Below are 18767 nucleotides of genomic sequence, written 5' to 3' on the forward strand. Positions count from 1 at the left end.
TTACCATGAAAGTTAAGTTTACCACGGGAATCCAGTTTACCATGAAAGTTACGTTTACCACGCGAATCCAGTTTAAATATGAAAGTTCAGTTTACCACGGGAATCCAGTTTACCATGAAAGTAAAGTTTACCATGGAAGTCCAAATTACCGTGGAAGTTCACTTCAGTTTCAGCTTCATTATCTTGGTATAGCCCTGTGAGCCATTTGGCTCTTGAATCGGGTGCAACCGCAACAAACACAAAAACACGAACAATAAAACATCTTAAAGTGACTTTGTGTGACTGTACAAACAGAACAGCCATTAAAAAAACAGCAAAATATTCCTGAAAAAATCACCGTACACCATCAACGCTGTGTGCAAAAAATCCCAGTGGGATGCAAGTCAAACAACAACCAGACAACTTAGATTAAGGCCATCAGTCTAACTCCGTACTACAACATACATGGCCAAACCAAAAAACGTTTAGAAATCACCAAAATAAAGCCATAAAAGCAATGTAACAGTGACCACAGGGACTGTGACCGAATTTTTACAATAAACTCCATAAATAACATGTAACACCAAATCCTAGAGCCAAAGCTGGCTGCATGAGTTACTCCACAAACAACAGGAGCATCGGTCGGAGTATCACATTCTTCAATGCACCTTTAAGATCAGCACGCTAAATCAAAATACAGATAATACTTTGCAGCGATCATCCGGAGCGAAACATTTTATTTTAGGCCACTGAATAGCAGTGGCAGCTAGGGGTGTACAACTTCTCTAGAGCAGTTTTGAGTGAAGATCTCATAGGTAGCTATTCAAGTTGCAGTTTATTGGCAATAGCATTCCAGACCCTGGGGGCATCAATAGCAAAGGCCCTTCCTCCGGTTTTTGTACGGCAATAGGGAATGTGAAGCTGGTAAATGAGCGAAGACCTGAGGTCAAATTTGTTCTTTGAAACAGAGAGGAGATCCAGCAGCAGGTAGTCTGCGGATTTTTTTGTAAGTACATCGTGAATAAATAAGATCTGGTGCACAAGCCGTCGAACATTAAGAGATGTTAAGTTTGACCCAATGTAGAGATCAGAGTGGTGAGTCCTATATGGGCAGTTCAGTGCAGTTTACCATGGGAGTCTATTTACCACGGGAGTCCAGTTTACCATTAAAAGTTCAGCTTACCACGGGAGTCAAGTTTACCATGAAAGTCCAGTTTATCATGGAATTCCAGTTTATCATGGAATTCCAAATTACCATGGGAGTCCAGCCCATCCAGCGGTGGATAGACCCTGACCGAAGCGCCCATCCAGCAGTGGATAGACCCTGGCTGTAGTGCCCATCCAGCAGTGGATAGACCCTGGCTGAAGTGCCCATCCAGCGGTGGATAGACCCTGGCTGGAGCGCCCATCCAGCAGTGGATAGACCCTGGCTGTAGCGCCCATCCAGCAGTGGATAGACCCTGGCTGAAGTGCCCATCCAGCGGTGGATAGACCCTGGCTGGAGCGCCCATCCAGCAGTGGATAGACCCTGGCTGAAGTGTCCATCCAGCGGTAGATAGACCCTGGCTGAAGTGCCCATCCAGCGGTGGATAGACCCTGGCTGGAGCGCCCATCCAGCGGTGGATAGACCCTGGCTGAAGTGCCCATCCAGCGGTGGATAGACCCTGGCTGAAGTGCCCATCCAGCGGTGGATAGACCCTGGCTGGAGCGTCTATCCAGCGGTGGATAGACCCTGGCTGGAGTGCCCATCCAGCGGTAGATAGACCCTGGCTGGAGTGCCCATCCAGCAGTGGATAGACCCTGGCTGGAGTGCCCATCCAGCTGTGGATAGACCCTGGCTGGAGTGCCCATCCAGCGGTGGATAGACCCTGGCTGAAGTGTCCATCCAGCTGTGGATAGACCCTGGCTGGAGCGTCTATCCAGCGGTGGATAGACCCTGGCTGGAGTGCCCATCCAGCGGTAGATAGACCCTGGCTGAAGTGCCCATCCAGCGGTAGATAGACCCTGGCTGAAGTGCCCATCCAGCGGTGGATAGACCCTGGCTGAAGTGCCCATCCAGCGGTGGATAGACCCTGGCTGAAGTGTCCATCCAGCGGTGGATAGACCCTGGCTGAAGTGTCCATCCAGCGGTGGATAGACCCTGGCTGAAGTGTCCATCCAGCGGTGGATAGACCCTGGCTGAAGTGTCCATCCAGCGGTGGATAGACCCTGGCTGAAGTGTCCATCCAGCGGTGGATAGACCCTGGCTGTAGTGCTCATCCAGCGGTAGATAGACCCTGGCTGTAGTGCCCATCCAGCGGTAGATAGACCCTGGCTGAAGTGTCCATCCAGCGGTGGATAGACCCTGGCTGAAGTGTCCATCCAGCGGTAGATAGACCCTGGCTGAAGTGTCCATCCAGCGGTGGATAGACCCTGGCTGAAGTGTCTATCCAACAGTGGATAGACCTTGGCTGAAGTGCCCATCCAGCGGTGGATAGACCCTGGCTGAAGCGCCCATCCAGCGGTGGATAGACCCTGGCTGTAGTGCCCATCCAGCGGTAGATAGACCCTGGCTGTAGTGCCCATCCAGCGGTAGATAGACCCTGGCTGAAGTGTCCATCCAGCGGTAGATAGACCCTGGCTGAAGTGTCCATCCAGCGGTGGATAGACCCTGGCTGAAGTGCCCATCCAGCGGTGGATAGACCCTGGCTGAAGCGTCTATCCAGCGGTGGATAGACCCTGGCTGAAGCGTCTATCCAGCGGTGGATAGACCCTGGCTGTAGCGCCCATCCAGCAGTGGATAGACCCTGGCTGTAGCGCCCATCCAGCAGTGGATAGACCCTGGCTGAAGTGTCCATCCAACGGTGGATAGACCCTGGCTGAAGTGTCCATCCAACGGTGGATAGACCCTGGCTGGAGCGTATATCCAGCGGTAGATAGACCCTGGCTGAAGTGCCCATCCAGCGGTAGATAGACCTTGGCTGAAGTGTCCATCCAGCGGTAGATAGACCCTGGCTGAAGTGTCCATCCAGCGGTGGATAGACCTTGGCTGAAGTGTCCATCCAACGGTGGATAGACCCTGGCTGAAGTGTCCATCCAGCGGTAGATAGACCTTGGCTGAAGTGTCCATCCAACGGTGGATAGACCCTGACTGAAGTGTCTATCCAGCGGTGGATAGACCCTGGCTGGAGTGCCCATCCAGCAGTGGATAGACCCTGGCTGGAGCGTCTATCCAGCGGTAGATAGACCCTGGCTGAAGTGCCCATCCAGCGGTGGATAGACCCTGGCTGAAGTGCCCATCCAGCGGTGGATAGACCCTGGCTGAAGTGCCCATCCAGCGGTGGATAGACCCTGGCTGAAGCGCCCATCCAGCGGTGGATAGACCCTGGCTGTAGTGCCCATCCAGCGGTAGATAGACCCTGGCTGTAGTGCCCATCCAGCGGTAGATAGACCCTGGCTGAAGTGTCCATCCAGCGGTGGATAGACCTTGGCTGAAGTGTCCATCCAGCGGTGGATAGACCCTGGCTGAAGTGTCCATCCAGCGGTGGATAGACCCTGGCTGGAGCGCCCATCCAGCAGTGGATAGACCCTGGCTGGCTGATGGTGACGTGAGATTCTTGGGTTTCCGGGGTAATCACCACCTACGAGTGCCCCCCACCCCGCCTCGTGCCCGGACGTGACATCACGCGCCAGCATCGATTCCGGATCTAACTAATTGGGTGCCACCGATTCAATCTATTTCGATTCCGCCGATCCCTCAGCTCAAGACGGATCCCCTCCGATTTTAGAATCGATTCTCATAAGCTTGAGAATCTATTCTACCCCGCTCCCCCACCCTGAGCATCGCCCCGGTTGTGCGGCGTTAAAGCGACGCGTTGAATCGAATCGATTGCGCGCGACGATTCAACAACAAAAATCAGGAATCGATTCGATCCCGCCTGGAACCTTCCTCCACGTTGATCTCGAGAGAGAGAGAGAGAGGCGTCGTCCGAAACGTCGGCTACCTCGCTATATAATCTCGCCCTCCCCACCACCACAGTTTCCCCCGTTTAGTTATTGGTTTTCCCCCGTGTTGTGGAGAGAGAGAGGAGATAGCTTGGGCAGGAGCCGCTGCTGTTGTTGTTGGCCTGATCGCGAAGAGAGGGTGGTGGTTGTTGTTGTTGGTGGTGGTTGTTGTTGTTGGTGGTGGTTGTTGTTAGGTTGGTGGTGGTGACTCGCAGGCTGTGTGTGTAGTCAAAGTCGTAGTGTAGTCGTCGCGTGTCGGGCCGCAGCTGAGAACCTTGTGTAGGCCGGGCAGTAGGATAGTCAAGTGGGGCCTGTTCAGCGGAGTTGCCATAGCAGCTGCTAGTGTGGGGGTTGGTGGAGCGTGCGGTGGTGGTGGGGTGTATGTTAGTAGCAGTGTGGTGTAGACTGGTGTAGTCTTGGTGTAGTCCTGTGTAGACTGGTGTAGTGTGTAGACTGTTGGTAGTGGGGTAGTTGAGTGGTGGTGGTGTAGTGTGTAGACTGGTGGTAGTGGTGTAGTTGGGTGGTAGTGTGTAGACTGGTGGTAGTGGTGGTGTAGTTGAGTGGTAGTGGTGTAGTGTGTAGACTGGTGGTGGTGGTGTAGTGTGTAGACTGGTAGTGGTGTAGTTGAGTGGTGGTGGTGTAGTTTGGTGGTGGTGTAGTTTGGTGGTGGTGGTGGTGTTGGTATCAGGAGAGGCGATGGGAGACAATGACTGGGACACTGTGACCGTGCTGAGGAAGAGGGGCTCCACTACCGCGCAGAGCAAATCCAAAGCGGTAACAACAACAGCTACACAACAACCACACAACACCTATACAACAACCACACTACACTAACTACACCCCAACAACACTACTACCACCACGACTACACAACACTCACAGCAACAACTACACAACAGCACTACCACCACGACTACACCCCAAAAACTCTTACACTACACCAACACACTCACTACACCAACACACACTAACTACACCAACACACTCACACTAACTACACCAACACACTACACCAACACACTCACTACACCAACTCACTTACTACACCAACTCACTACACCAACACTCACTACACCAACTCACTCACTACACCAACTCACTACACCAACTCACTCACTACACCAACGCTCACACTAACTACACCAACACACTCACACTCACTACACCAACACACTACACCAACACACTAATTACACCAACACACTACACCAACACACTCACACTCACTACACCAACACAGTCACTACACCAACACACTCACTACACCAACACACTACACCAACACACTCACTACACCAACACACTAACTACACCAACACACTCACTACACCAACACACTCACACTCACTACACCAACACACTCACTACACCAACACACTCACTACACCAACACACTCACTACACCAACACACACTCACTACACCAACACACACTAACTACACCAACACACACTAGCTACACCAACACACACTACACCAACACACTCACTACACCAACACACCCACACTAACTACACCAACTCACTAACTACACTAACTACACCAACACACTAACTACACCAACTCCAACTCACTAACTACACTCACACTCACTACACCAACACTGTTTGCTGTGTGTGTGTCTCTCCCCGTGGTCACTGCGTAGATTTTTTCTCGGGGTCCTCCGGTTCCCCCCCTCATTTAAAATCGACGCCACCACTACCACCACCACTACCACCACCACCACTACCACCACCACTACCACCACCACCACTACCACCACTACCACCACCACTACCACCACCACTACCACCACTACTGCCACCACTACTGCCACCACTACCACCACCACTACCACCACTACCACCACCACTACCACCACCACTACCACCACGCGTTCAGAGGGCTTGGCAGCTGCTGTCAATGTCCACGTAATGATGGTGGTGGTGGTGAGACACTTGCTTTGAGCTTGTGAAACAGAGCTACACACAGCAGCTTAGTGGGGCATGACAGCTGGTAACAATAACAAAACAACATGCAGTAAACACCAGCACCTGGGGGGTTGAGAGGTGTCCAGGTGAAGTGTTGAAGCAACAGTCTACAAACCCACACTCGCACAACACTACACACTACAACTATACACACTACACACACTACTACAACTACACACACTACTACTACACACACACTACTACTACACACACTACTACTACACACACTACTACTACACACACTACTACACACACTACTACTACACACACTAATACTACTACACACACTACTACTACACACACTACTACTACACACACTAATACTACTACACACACTACTACTACACACACTACTACTACACACACTACTACACACACTACTACTACACACACTACTACACTACACACACTACTACTACACACACACTACTACACACACACACTACTACACACTACTACTACACACACACACACACTACTACACACACACTACTACACACACACTACTACACACACACTACTACACACACTACTACTACACACACTACTACTACACACACACTACACACACTACTACTACTACACACACTACTACTACTACACACACTACTACTACTACACACTATTACTACACACACTACTACTATACACTACTACTACTATACACTACTACTACTATACACTACTACTACACACTACTACTACACACACTACTATACACTACTACTACACACACACACTACTACACACACACTACACACACTACTACTACACACACTACTACTACACACTACTACTACACACACACTACTACACACACACTACACACACTACTACTACACACTACTACTACACACACACTACTACTACACACACTACTACTACACACACTACTACTACACACACTACTACTACACACACTACTACTACTACACACACTACTACACACACTACACACTACTACTACTACACACACTACTACTACTACACACACTACTACTACTACACACTACTACACACACTACTACTACTATACACTACTACTACACACACACTACTACTACACACATTACACACACTACTACACACACTACTACACACACACACTGCTACACACACTACTACTACACACTACTACTACACACACACTACACACACTACTACTACACACACTACTACTACACACACTACTACTACACACATTACTACTACTACACACACTACTACACACACTACTACAACACACACTACTACTACACACACTACTACTACTACACACACTACTACTACTACACACACTACTACACACACACTACTACACACACTACTACTACACACACTACTACTACTACACACACACTACACACTACTACTACACACACACTACTACTACACACACTACTACTACACACACTACTACTACACACACTACTACACACACACACTACTACTACACACACTACTACACACACTACTACACACACTACTACTACACACACACTACTACTACACACACACTACTACTACACACACACTACTACACACACACTACTACACACTACTACACACACTACTACTACTACACACACTACTACTACTACACACACTACTACTACACACCACTACTACACACACACTACTACTACACACACTACTACTACACACACTACTACTACACACACTACTACTACTACTACACACACACTACTACTACACACACACTACTACTACACACACACTACTACTACTACACACACACACTACTACTACACACACACACTACTACTACACACACTGCTACTACACACACACACTACTACTACACACACACACTACTACTACACACACACTACTACACACGCTACTACAACACTACACACACACTACTAAAAACACACTACACTACTACACACTACACACACACACTCCTACACACACTACAACTACTCACACTACACTACTACACACACCACCACTACTACAACACTACACACTACACTACTAAAAAACACACACTCACTACACAACTACACACACTACAACTACTCACACTACAACTACACACACACTACAACTACTCACACTACACTACAACTACACACACTACACCACTACTACAATACACTACACACTACAACTACAATAGTCTTCTATCATCGCTAGTCATCTCTGTGGGTCCCTAGTCATCTCTGTGGGTCTCTATGGGTGTCTGGGTCTCTATGGGTCTCTGTGTGTCTCTATGGGTCTATATGTGTCTCTGTGTGTCTCTGTGTGTCTCTGTGTGTCTCTATGGGTCTCTGTGTGTCTCTGTGTGTCTGTATGTGTCTCTATGAGTCTCTATGGGTCTCTATGTGTCTCTATGTGTCTATGTGTGTTTCTGTCTCTATGGGTCTCTGTGTGTCTCTGTCTGTATGTGTCTGTATGGGTCTTTGGGTCTCTGTGTGTCTGTATGTGTCTCTGTGTGTCTCTATGTATCTATGTGGGTCTCTGTGGGTCTCTCTGGGAATCTGTGGGTCTCTGTGTCTCTGTGTGTCTCTATGGGTCTCTGTGAGTTTAGAGTATTTGTCCGCTGTACATTGCAACGTGACGACGATGATGGTGAGCCACTTGTTCAAGCTGCGACCATTTGTGACGGCCTGGGTCACGTGGGGCCCGATGCCTCGTAAAATAAACACACAAATATAGTTCGTAGCATATCTGACGACCCAGGCGGGCTGAGCCCGTATTCTTGTACGAAATACTTGAGTTTGCGTGTCCATGCGGTGTACAGCCGTTTCAATGTTGGCCACAAAAACACAGTCTTGTTTGTTCGTGTTTCTCCCTTGTGGTGGGACTTTGTAGGATGAACTTTGAGATGTAGAAGGGGCACGGGGCGACCTAATAAGGTCTGAGTTGGTCTCTGTGTCTCTATGTCTCTGTGTGTCTCTATGTCTCTGTCGGTCTCTGTGTGTGTCTCTATGGGTTTCTGTGTGTGTCTCTATGAGTCTCTGTGTGTGTCTCTATGGGTCTCTGTGTGTGTCTCTATGGGTCTCTGTGTGTCTCTGTGGGTCTCTGCCGGTCTCTGTGGGTCTTTGTGTGTCTCTGTGTGTCTGTCGGTCTCTGTGGATCTTTGTGGGTTTCTGTGTGTCTCTGTGGGTCTCTGTGTGTCTATGGGTCTCTGTGAGTCTCTATGGGTCTCTGTGTGTCTCTATGTCTCTGTCGGTCTCTGTGTGTGTCTCTATGGGTCTCTGTGTGTGTCTCTATGAGTCTCTGTGTGTGTCTCTATGGGTCTCTGTGTGTGTCTCTATGGGTCTCTGTGTGTCTCTGTGGGTCTCTGCCGGTCTCTGTGGGTCTTTGTGTGTCTCTGTGTGTCTGTCGGTCTCTGTGGGTCTTTGTGGGTTTCTGTGTGTCTCTGTGGGTCTCTGTGTGTCTATGGGTCTCTGTGAGTCTCTATGGGTCTCTGTGTGTCTCTGTGTCTATATGTGTCTCTGTATGTCTCTCAGTGTGTCTCTATGGGTCTCTATGAGTCTCTGTGTCTCTATGGGTCTCTGTGGGTCTCTGTATCTCTATGGGTCTCTGTGTGTCTCCATGTCTCTATCTCTATGGGTCTCTGTGTCTCTGTGGGTCTCTATGTCTCTCTGTGTGTCTCTCAGTGTGTCTCTGTCTTTATAAGGTCTGAGTTTGTCTGTAGTGAGGTCGGGCACTGTGATACGGGGTCGACAGCTGTGGCTACAGCGATGTTTCACTCGCTAGCAGCAGTGATGTTGATGAGCTTGCGGCACTTGCCCCAAACCGTCTGTTAAAGGCTACACGGGGGATCTTTGTCTTTGTACAGCACTGGAGGTCACAGCTGATGCAACCCAGGCCATTCTTGGCTGCAGGGCGTGCCTGGGGGAGTGTGTGATGGGTGTGGTGAGGGTGTGATGTGTGTGTGGTAAGTGTGTGTGTGGTGTGTGTGGTAAGGGTGTGGTGAGGGTGTGATGTGTGTGTGTGGTAAGGGTGTGTGTGGTGAAGGTGGGTGTGGTGTGTGTGGGGCGTGTGGTGAGTGTGTGTGTCATGTGTGTGGTGTGTGTGGTGAAGGTGTGTGTGGTGTGTGGTAAGGGTGTGATGAGGGTGTGATGTGTGTGGTGAGGGTGTGGTGTGTGTGGTGAGGGTGTGGTGTGTGTGGTGAGGTTGTGATGTGTGTGGTGAGTGTGTTTTGAGGGTGTGGTGTGTGTGGTGAGGGTGTGGTGTGTGTGGTGAGGGTGTGGTGTGTGTGGTGAGGGTGTGGTGAGTGTGGTGAGGGTGTGATGTGTGTGTGTGATGTGTGTGGTGAGGGTGTGGTGTGTGTGGTGAGGGTGTGGTGTGTGTGGTGAGGGTGGTGAGGGTGTGATGTGTGTGGTGTTAGGAGTGTGTGGTGAGGGTGTGCTGTGTGTGGTGAGGGTGTGGTGAGTGAGTGTACGCATGTGCTGTGTGTGATGTTAGGAGTGGACGTTGTAGGTGCACCTCGCATTGAACAAGGGCCGTGGTGGCGTCACCGCTACATTGTAGTGAACGACGCCAGTTGGTGTGTGGTGAGTGTGGTGTGATGGGTTGTGTTTGTGGCAAATGGAGTGTTGTAGTTGGATTTGTCAATCAGATCGTCACCCTACACAACATGGCCACCACCCTACACAACGTGACTTGTCACCCTACACAACATGGCCACCAACCTACACGTGTCTTGTCACCCTACACAACATGGCCACCAACCCTACACAACATGGTAAGCCTGTTGTGATATGTCGTGAGTGTTTAGGTGGTGTATTGGTTGGGTTGTGTGGTGGGTGGTGTGTAGTGAGTGTTTAGGTGGTGTATTGGTTGTGTTGTGTAGTGGGTGGGTGGTGTTGTGTAGTGAGTGTTTAGGTGGTGCAGTGGGTGGGTTGTGTGGTGTAGTGAGTGTTTAGGTTGGGTAGTGAGTGTGTAGTGGGTGGGTATTGTTGTGTAGTGAGTGTTTATGTTGTACTGTGAGCATGTTGGTTGATGCAGGGATATCATTCTCAGGGCTGCTCTTATTTTCTTACACTTTTGTACTTGCTACGGCAAACACAAATATATATATGGTACGTGTCTCTTGTGTCCTTTTCCCTGCGTCTGTGTGTGTGTCTCTCTGTGTATTGCCTTGTGTCTGAACTAGCACATAGCCTGGCACAAGCCCCATGGTGTCGCCACCGTCACTTCGTGACGAATAGCGGTTGTTGTTGTTGTCTTGTGTCTCTCACTCCATCTCTCTCTCTCCGTCTCTCGCCCGTGGTTCAGGCCGTCACCACGGCCATGAGGAAGGGAGAAGACGTGGAGACGTCTAAGAAGTGTGAGTGCATCCAACGTGGGCACAGACGAGACACGGCGAAAAGAGACGCGGGACAACCACACACGGACATGAACAGCGACGCATGGACACACGGACAGGCACACACACACCCACACGCACGCACACACACACACACGACACGTACAGACACCCCGTGTGCGGAGTTGTTGCCACGGCTGCTTGACCTATCAACTCGTGCACAGAGTGACGAACTGTCTGGGGTGCCACAGTGGCAAGATGTCAACTCCCTCGCCTGGTGTGCAGGAGGTCGTGGGTTCCACCCAAACCCTGACCATGCCTGCTGCTGTGTATTTGGAGTTTGTGTGTCTCTTTCTCATCATCATCATCACGGTGGCTATGAGATGTTAACTACCTCGCCTGGTAGGCAGGAGGTCGTGGGTTCGATCCCGATCCTGACCCCTGCTGTGTATATTGGGAGTTTGTGTGTGTCTCTCTCATCATCATCACGGTGGCTAGGAGATGTTAACTACCTCGCCCGGTATACAGGAGGTCGTGGGTTCCACCCCGACCCTGACGATGCCTGCTGCTGTATATTTGGAGTTTGCGTGTCTCGCTCATCATCATCATCACGGTGGGTAGGAGATGTTAACTACCTCGCCTGGTGTACAGGAGGTCGTGGGTTCGATCCCGACCCTGACGCCTGCTGCTGTGTATTGGGAGTTTACGTGTCTCTCTCATCATCATCACGGTGGGTAGGAGATGTTGACTACCTCGCCTGGTATACAGGAGATCGTGGGTTCCACCATAACCCCTGACGATGCCTGCTGCTGTGTATGTGGAGTTTGCGTGTCTCTCTCATCATCATCACGGTGGGTAGGAGATGTTGACTACCTCGCCTGGTTTACAGGAAGGAGGTTGTGGGTTCGATCCCGACCCCAACGCCTGCTGCTGTATATTTAGAGTTTGCGTGTCTCTCTCTCCCCGTGGTCGTGGGGAATATCCTCCGGGTCCTCCGGTTCTTCCCCTCCACATTCCGAATCGACGTCGCCACGCGTTAAGGGCATTTGGCTGCTGCAAATCTCCACGCGAGGGCGATGATGAGCCACTTCGTTGAGCCTGCTATCATTTGCGATGGCGACGTCGCTTCTGAAAAAAGAGATGACGACGCATCTCAGTGGCCCTTACCTGCTAATATAAACGTTTAGTTTATACCTACTGACTTGCCGACCGACTCGCCGTTGACGACGCAGGGTCGGCGGGTCAGAACCGGCAGCACGTCACTCACCGCAACACGGCGAAGTTGGACCGCGAGACGGAGGAGCTGCACCACGACCGCGTGCCCCACGAGGTGGGCAAGATCATCCAGAAGGGCCGCCAGGACAAGGGGCTCACGCAGAAGGACCTCGCCACGGTGAGGAGCTACCGGAGTGTGCCGCTGTGCCCGCCGTGCGCTCTCCACTCGCCGTGCAGCTCTTGCTCGCTCTCTCCGTGCGTCTCTCCCCGTGTCTCTCCACGTGTGTGTCTCACCATGTTTCTCTGTCTCTCCCCGTGTTCCCTGTTTGTCTCTCCCCGTCTCTCCCCCCGTGCGTCTCTCTCCCCGTGCGTCTCTCTCCCCGTGTCTCACCATGTCTCCCCGTCTCTCTCACCATGTCTCCCCATCTCTCTCACCGTGTGTCTCCCCGCGTCTCTCACCGCGCGTCTCTCTCACCGTGCATCTCTCCCCGCGCGTCTCTCTCCCCGCGCGTGTCTCTCCCCGCGCGTCTCTCTCCCCGTGCGTCTCTCCCCCCGCGCGTCTCTCTCCCCCCGCGCGTCTCTGTGTGTCTCGCTGTCTCTCTCCCAATGTTTCACTGCGTCTGACTATCCGCGCCTCCCTTTTGCCGCAGAGAATCAACGAGAAGCCCAACGTGATCACGGATTACGAGTCTGGCAAGGCGATCCCCAACAACCAGATCCTGGGCAAGATCGAGAGAATCATCGGTGAGTTAGGGAGTGTGGGCGTGTGCGCGTGGTGTATTTGGGTGCGCGTGGGGAGCGGTGGTGTAGCGGTTAGCGCTACGCTGCGCTACGAACAACGGCGACCCGAGTTCAATTCCCGCTCACGGCCAACGCCAGTGACGATTGCCTGAACCGGTCCTGTGGCCTCCCCTAGGTCGACTCGGCCTCAGACAAGCACCTGGCGTGGTGCGCGGTAAACGCGGCCGCTGGGGAGACGAAGGCGGCCGGGCGCGGTGCCGGCCTTGCTGCTACTCGCTAAGGGCATCGGCCTCGACAAGGCCTCAGTGGTGGTGCCTGCGTCTCCGTGTCTAGGGTTGAAGCTGAGGGGCAAGGAGCTGGGAGAGCCGATGGGTGCAGTCATCCCCAGCAAGAAGAAATGAAGCCCTGCTGCCCTTCCAGCCCTGCCCCTGCCTGCCTGCCGCCCGCCTGCCCTTCTCCCTGTCGGTCCCCTGCGTGACGTGAAGCTGCTTCGGCTGGGCTGACGACGACGACGCCCGCCAGTGCTGCGCTGGTTAATGCGCGCACACGCGTACACACACACTCGCACACACATGCACGCACATTCGCACACACACTCGCACACACACATGCACGCACTCGTGTACGCGCACATTCGCACACACACTCGCACACACTCTCGCACACACTCGCACACACTCGCACACACATGCACGCACATTCGCACGCACACTCGCACGCACACTCGCACACACACTCGCACGCACATGCACGCACACTCACACTCGCGCACACACACTCATGCACTCACACGCGCGCACATTCGCACACACACTCGCACACACATGCACGCACACTCACACTCGCGCACACACACGCACACACTCATGCACTCGCACACACACATGCGCACACGCGCACGGATGTACAGGCACCGGTACACGCGCATACACAGAGATCCCCCGTGTAGCCTTGAACAGACTGTGCTGTTGGCCAAGTGCTGTTAGCGAGCACCTACCATGCATGTGCGTGCGTACGCAGCTACTCACCACCTTACACCACATCGCACACCTACCCACACACAGCACACCTCCAAACACACAGCACACCTACCCACGCACACACAGCGCCACACACGCACACCGCATACCTACCCACACACTGCACACCTACCCACACACACAGCACACAGCGCCACACACACAGCACACAGCACCACACACGCACACCTACCCACACACACAGCGCCACACACACAGCACACAGCGCCACACACACACCTACCCACACACACCTACCAACGCACACAGCGCCACGCACACAGCGCCACGCACACACCGCACACCTACACACACAGCGCCACACATGCACACAGCGCCACACACGCACACAGCACCGCACACAGCACCACACACAACACCACACACCCACACAGCGCCACACACCCACACACATTCGGACCACCTCACCGCAGCAACAACTCCAACCTCGATCACCGGTCCGCGGTGGTCGCTCTGTCAATTGTGAACCCCCACGGCTACTCACCACAGCCCACGGCTACTCACCACGGCTACTCACCACGGCCACCGATACTCACCACGGACACTCACCACAGACACTCACCACGGACACGGCTACTCACCACGGACACTCACCACGGACACTCACCACGGACACGGCCACTCACCACGGACACGGCCACTCACCACGGCCACTCACCACGGCCACTCACCACGGCCACTCACCACGGCCACTCACCACGGCCACTCACCACGGCCACTCACCACGGCCACTCACCACAGACACAGCCACTCACCACAGACACGGCCACTCACCACAGACACGGCCACTCACCACAGACACGGCCACTCACCACGGCCACTCACCACGGCCACTCACCACGGCCACTCACCATGGACACGGCTACTCACCACAGACACGGCTACTCACCACGGCCACTCACCACGGCCACTCACCACAGCCACTCACCACGGCCACTCACCACAGACACGGCTACTCACCACGGCCACTCACCACGGCCACTCACCACGGCCACTCACCACGGCCACTCACCACGGCCACTCACCACGGCCACTCACCACGGCCACTCACCACGGCCACTCACCACAGACACGGCCACTCACCACAGACACGGCCACTCACCACAGACACGGCCACTCACCACAGACACGGCCACTCACCACAGACACGGCTACTCACCACGGCCACTCACCACGGCCACTCACCACGGCCACTCACCACGGCCACTCACCACGGACACTCACCACGGACACTCACCACGGACACTCACCACAGACACGGCCACTCACCACAGCCACTCACCACGGACACGCTTGAACGCGGCCCCACACACTTCAGTCACACACCTCGCCCCCCTCCCCCCCTTGCTGCACAACCACTCGCTCGGATGTGGACAAAGGGGCCGGAGGGACGGATTGCTACGGCTGTGACTCCCCCCCCCCCTTACCCCCCTTACCCCCGCTCCGTCGTCGCTAGGGTCGGGTGGCACGGGCTAGGTCCAGCTGGGCGTCCGAGAGACTTCGGGGAGGGGTGGGGGGTCATTGTTCAAGGGTTCAGGGTAGACGTGGCAGGAGGCTGGTGCTTTGGTCTTATGATTAGCTGTGTGGTTGGGGTGTCAAGTGTTAGGACTCGTGTGTAGGGATGATGTCAGTCTCATGGCCGGCTGTAAGGTTGGGGCTAGTGGGGTTAGTGTTAGGGTTCAGTGTTGGTTGCAAAGCTACGGTGAGTACTTGGGGCTACAATTACTTGCGTCCTCTCTCGGCCATCCGGGGTTTTTGCCGACTTAACCGCAATTTGGTTCTTCTTGTCATCCGCTAATTGGCGACGTTGTCGTAACTGCAGCAGCAGCTACTGCTGCTGTTCCTCGCCTGTCACCGGCCTTTCCCCCGGCTCCCATCGCCCACACTACCGGCGCTCCGACTCCCAATTCCTCTCGGAAGCAAAACTACTCAGTCTCCCCACTCACCACCACCACCACCCAGCCCACCCACTACTTCCCCACCCTGCCAGTTCTAAACAGCTAAATAAGGAAATGTTTTTATATTCTAATTGACACACCTGGTTTTCTTTTCTCTTTCTTTCGTATGGGCAACCTCGCCCCCCTCGCCCCCCACCGATTAGTGCCCCGGCTGATCGGGGGGTCGGCGGACCGGAGGAGGGGCGGTCGGGTGGAGTGTACGGGGGCGGCAGATCCGATGCGTGGTTGGGGGGGGGGGGGCGGCGTAGTCGCTCGGTCAACCTCGGCAGCGCCACGGTCGCTCGGGCCGGTTACCGAGCCGCAGTGCGAAGTGGCGAATATACGACGGCGGCGGCGGCGGCTCCGTTAGTAAATAACCGTGGGGGCGGGTCCGCACGCGGCGGCTCCGGAATGGGCAGATCGCCGCCCCTGGGGTCGCTCGTCGTTCAGCCGCTCGGGGTCGCCGCCGTTGGCGTGGTGGAGCAGCAGCAGCAGCAGCAGCGCGGGGGGGCCGCGCCGTCGCCATGCCGGCGGCACGGGGTTTACCGTCGCCACCCCCCCCCCCCCCACGCCGTGTGCGGTGGTCACCACCGTACATTTACCATCACCACCCCCCACTGTACCCTCGTTTTTTAACCGACCCAAAAGTTGCTTCTTGTAATCCACAAAATACTTTTTTTTTATTTAGAATTGCTGCAGCAACCATTGCCCGTGACGGTTGCCATACAGAAATTTCCCCGCTGTGTCACGGCCTTCGAAGCTCGGGGAAGGGAGCGGAGGGGGTGGGGGGGGGGGCGGGGGTCCGCATCCGAACGGTGGGTTGCAACGCAATCGGGGTTGCAACGCAATCGGAGTTGCAATGCAATCGGGGTTGCATGCAGCCACAGTCGGGTTGCAACGCGGCCACACCGCTCGCACGTAACCGGCGATTCCCGGTCAATATCTCCGAGCGGTTTGGGTTGAGCGCTGAAGCCGTTGTTGCCGCCGCTGCTGCTGCTGCTGCTGCCTCGGTGCTGGAGGAGCGGTAACCGCGGACTTGCCGGGGGGAGGGAGCATTAATCTGGTGCTGGTTGCGGTGGCTGCTGCTGTTGTTGGTTGTTGCAAGTTGTTGTCTCGCGACGGACAACAGTGTTGGGCTAAAAGCACGCTTGTGATTTTTGTTTTGTTTTTTTGCCGAGCTCTCTCCTCCCCCCCCCGCCCCCTCCCCGTTCCACCATCACCACAATTCACATTTTCGTTAATAAATAAAAATGTCATTGAAAAAGATAAAAAGCCCTCGAGCCTTCGGTCGATGCACTCTCGCGCAGACGCAGGGATAAAGAATTCCCTCCAACAGACTTGGTGCAGAGTCCTTTTCGCGAGGAGCAGCAGCACCTCGTGTGTGTGTGTACACACTGGCATACACACACACAAGCATACAACTGCCATTCGCCACTAAGTGGCGGTGACGTTATCACAACACTTGTGCCAGGCTATGTGCACGCTAAGGCCACGTGAAGTGTCGAACGCCCGCCGGCAAGAGGTCACGGGGCAGACTCAGCAGGTGCCATGGGCCGACAGATGACTGGCTGATGCACCACCTGTCCCCTACTGTATGTTGTATATGAGCCTTTTCCAAAATTGATATTAACAATAATATTTGCGTTATATAATATATTTTTTTAACAAACAAAAAATCAATAAAACCCGTAAGCCAGGCACACGAAAAACCAGATGTCGATCATAAACAGACCATTAAAAAATTAAGAAATAATACAACTCTCGAGGCGAGGATGTTAGCAGCTATCTGCGAAGATCTCCAGATGAACAAAAGTTTGATGTGCCCTAAGGGAGGTCACGCAGAGGGAAGCCCTCCGCAAGCCAGAAACGAGGACGCCCACGGGTTAAACCATATATATATTTTTTCCTTTGTCATTAAAACAACAGTTCAAATTTAAAATGCAATAACAAGAATAAGCTTAAGTTAGCGGTCCTCGCGCTCACTCCAATCAAGACCAGGCCACCAGATACATCAGTGAATTATTATCCAATAATTCGCTATCAAATGATTTTCACCTTTAATACTTTTACTGTTAAAACAAAGCTTGGAGACAAAATACCGAGTCACATCAAAGGTTATCGAGAAGGAATGAGGCGAACGGGCAAACTTACGAAAGAGTTTAAACAATATCCCAAGCAACCCCGACCACCTTTGTCTCTCTCACAGCGCGGAGAAGCAGGAATTACACCTTATCACAAGGGGCCATCTGGAAAAGCCAGCCGGGTTTGATGAGGAGACACACCCCACCCCACACACGGCAACCAGGCAAACAAAGTTTTAAAGGAAATTGCAATATAACATTAATAATGTTAAACGATATTCCATTATAGAACCTTACAGAACCAAGGGATATGGATTCCAACAATCTGGAAACGGACCTCTTAAACTCAGGATGAAAATTATTTTTCTTTCTAATAACTCCATCATATCAATGCGAACCTCGGTAACCCGAGAGGGGTGTCGGGAGGACGTAGTTACAAACACGAGTCTTGGCGAACATGGGACCAAATGGTATTTGAGAAATATAAAGTCGAAATTATAAAGAGATAGGTACTCCCGACCACCTTTGTCTCTC

The 18767-nt window shown here is 53.0% G+C and overlaps 1 protein-coding gene across 2 annotated transcripts; it reads left to right on the forward strand.

Moving 5' to 3' along the window:
- Positions 1-3892: 3892 nt before the first annotated feature.
- EDF1 (endothelial differentiation related factor 1) lies at positions 3893-17424 on the forward strand. 2 transcript variants are annotated; one of them, XM_076056159.1, is made up of 5 exons: positions 3893-4737; positions 11189-11240; positions 12452-12612; positions 13085-13178; positions 13509-17424. In XM_076056159.1, the coding sequence occupies exons 1-5, from the start codon at positions 4660-4662 to the stop codon at positions 13574-13576; spliced, it is 453 nt and encodes a 150-aa protein (XP_075912274.1). In that variant the 5' UTR covers positions 3893-4659; the 3' UTR covers positions 13577-17424. The 2 variants fall into 2 exon arrangements, with proteins under 2 accessions (XP_075912274.1, XP_075912273.1); XM_076056158.1 differs by lacking the exon at positions 3893-4737 and adding an exon at positions 10328-10655.
- The last annotated feature ends 1343 nt before the right edge of the window (positions 17425-18767 follow it).

The sequence above is a fragment of the Petromyzon marinus genome, chromosome 74, assembly GCF_048934315.1.
Source record: "Petromyzon marinus isolate PM22_M1 ecotype Great Lakes invasive population chromosome 74, UKy_Petmar_22M1.pri1.0, whole genome shotgun sequence".
NCBI classification, from domain to species: Eukaryota; Metazoa; Chordata; class Hyperoartia; order Petromyzontiformes; family Petromyzontidae; genus Petromyzon; species Petromyzon marinus.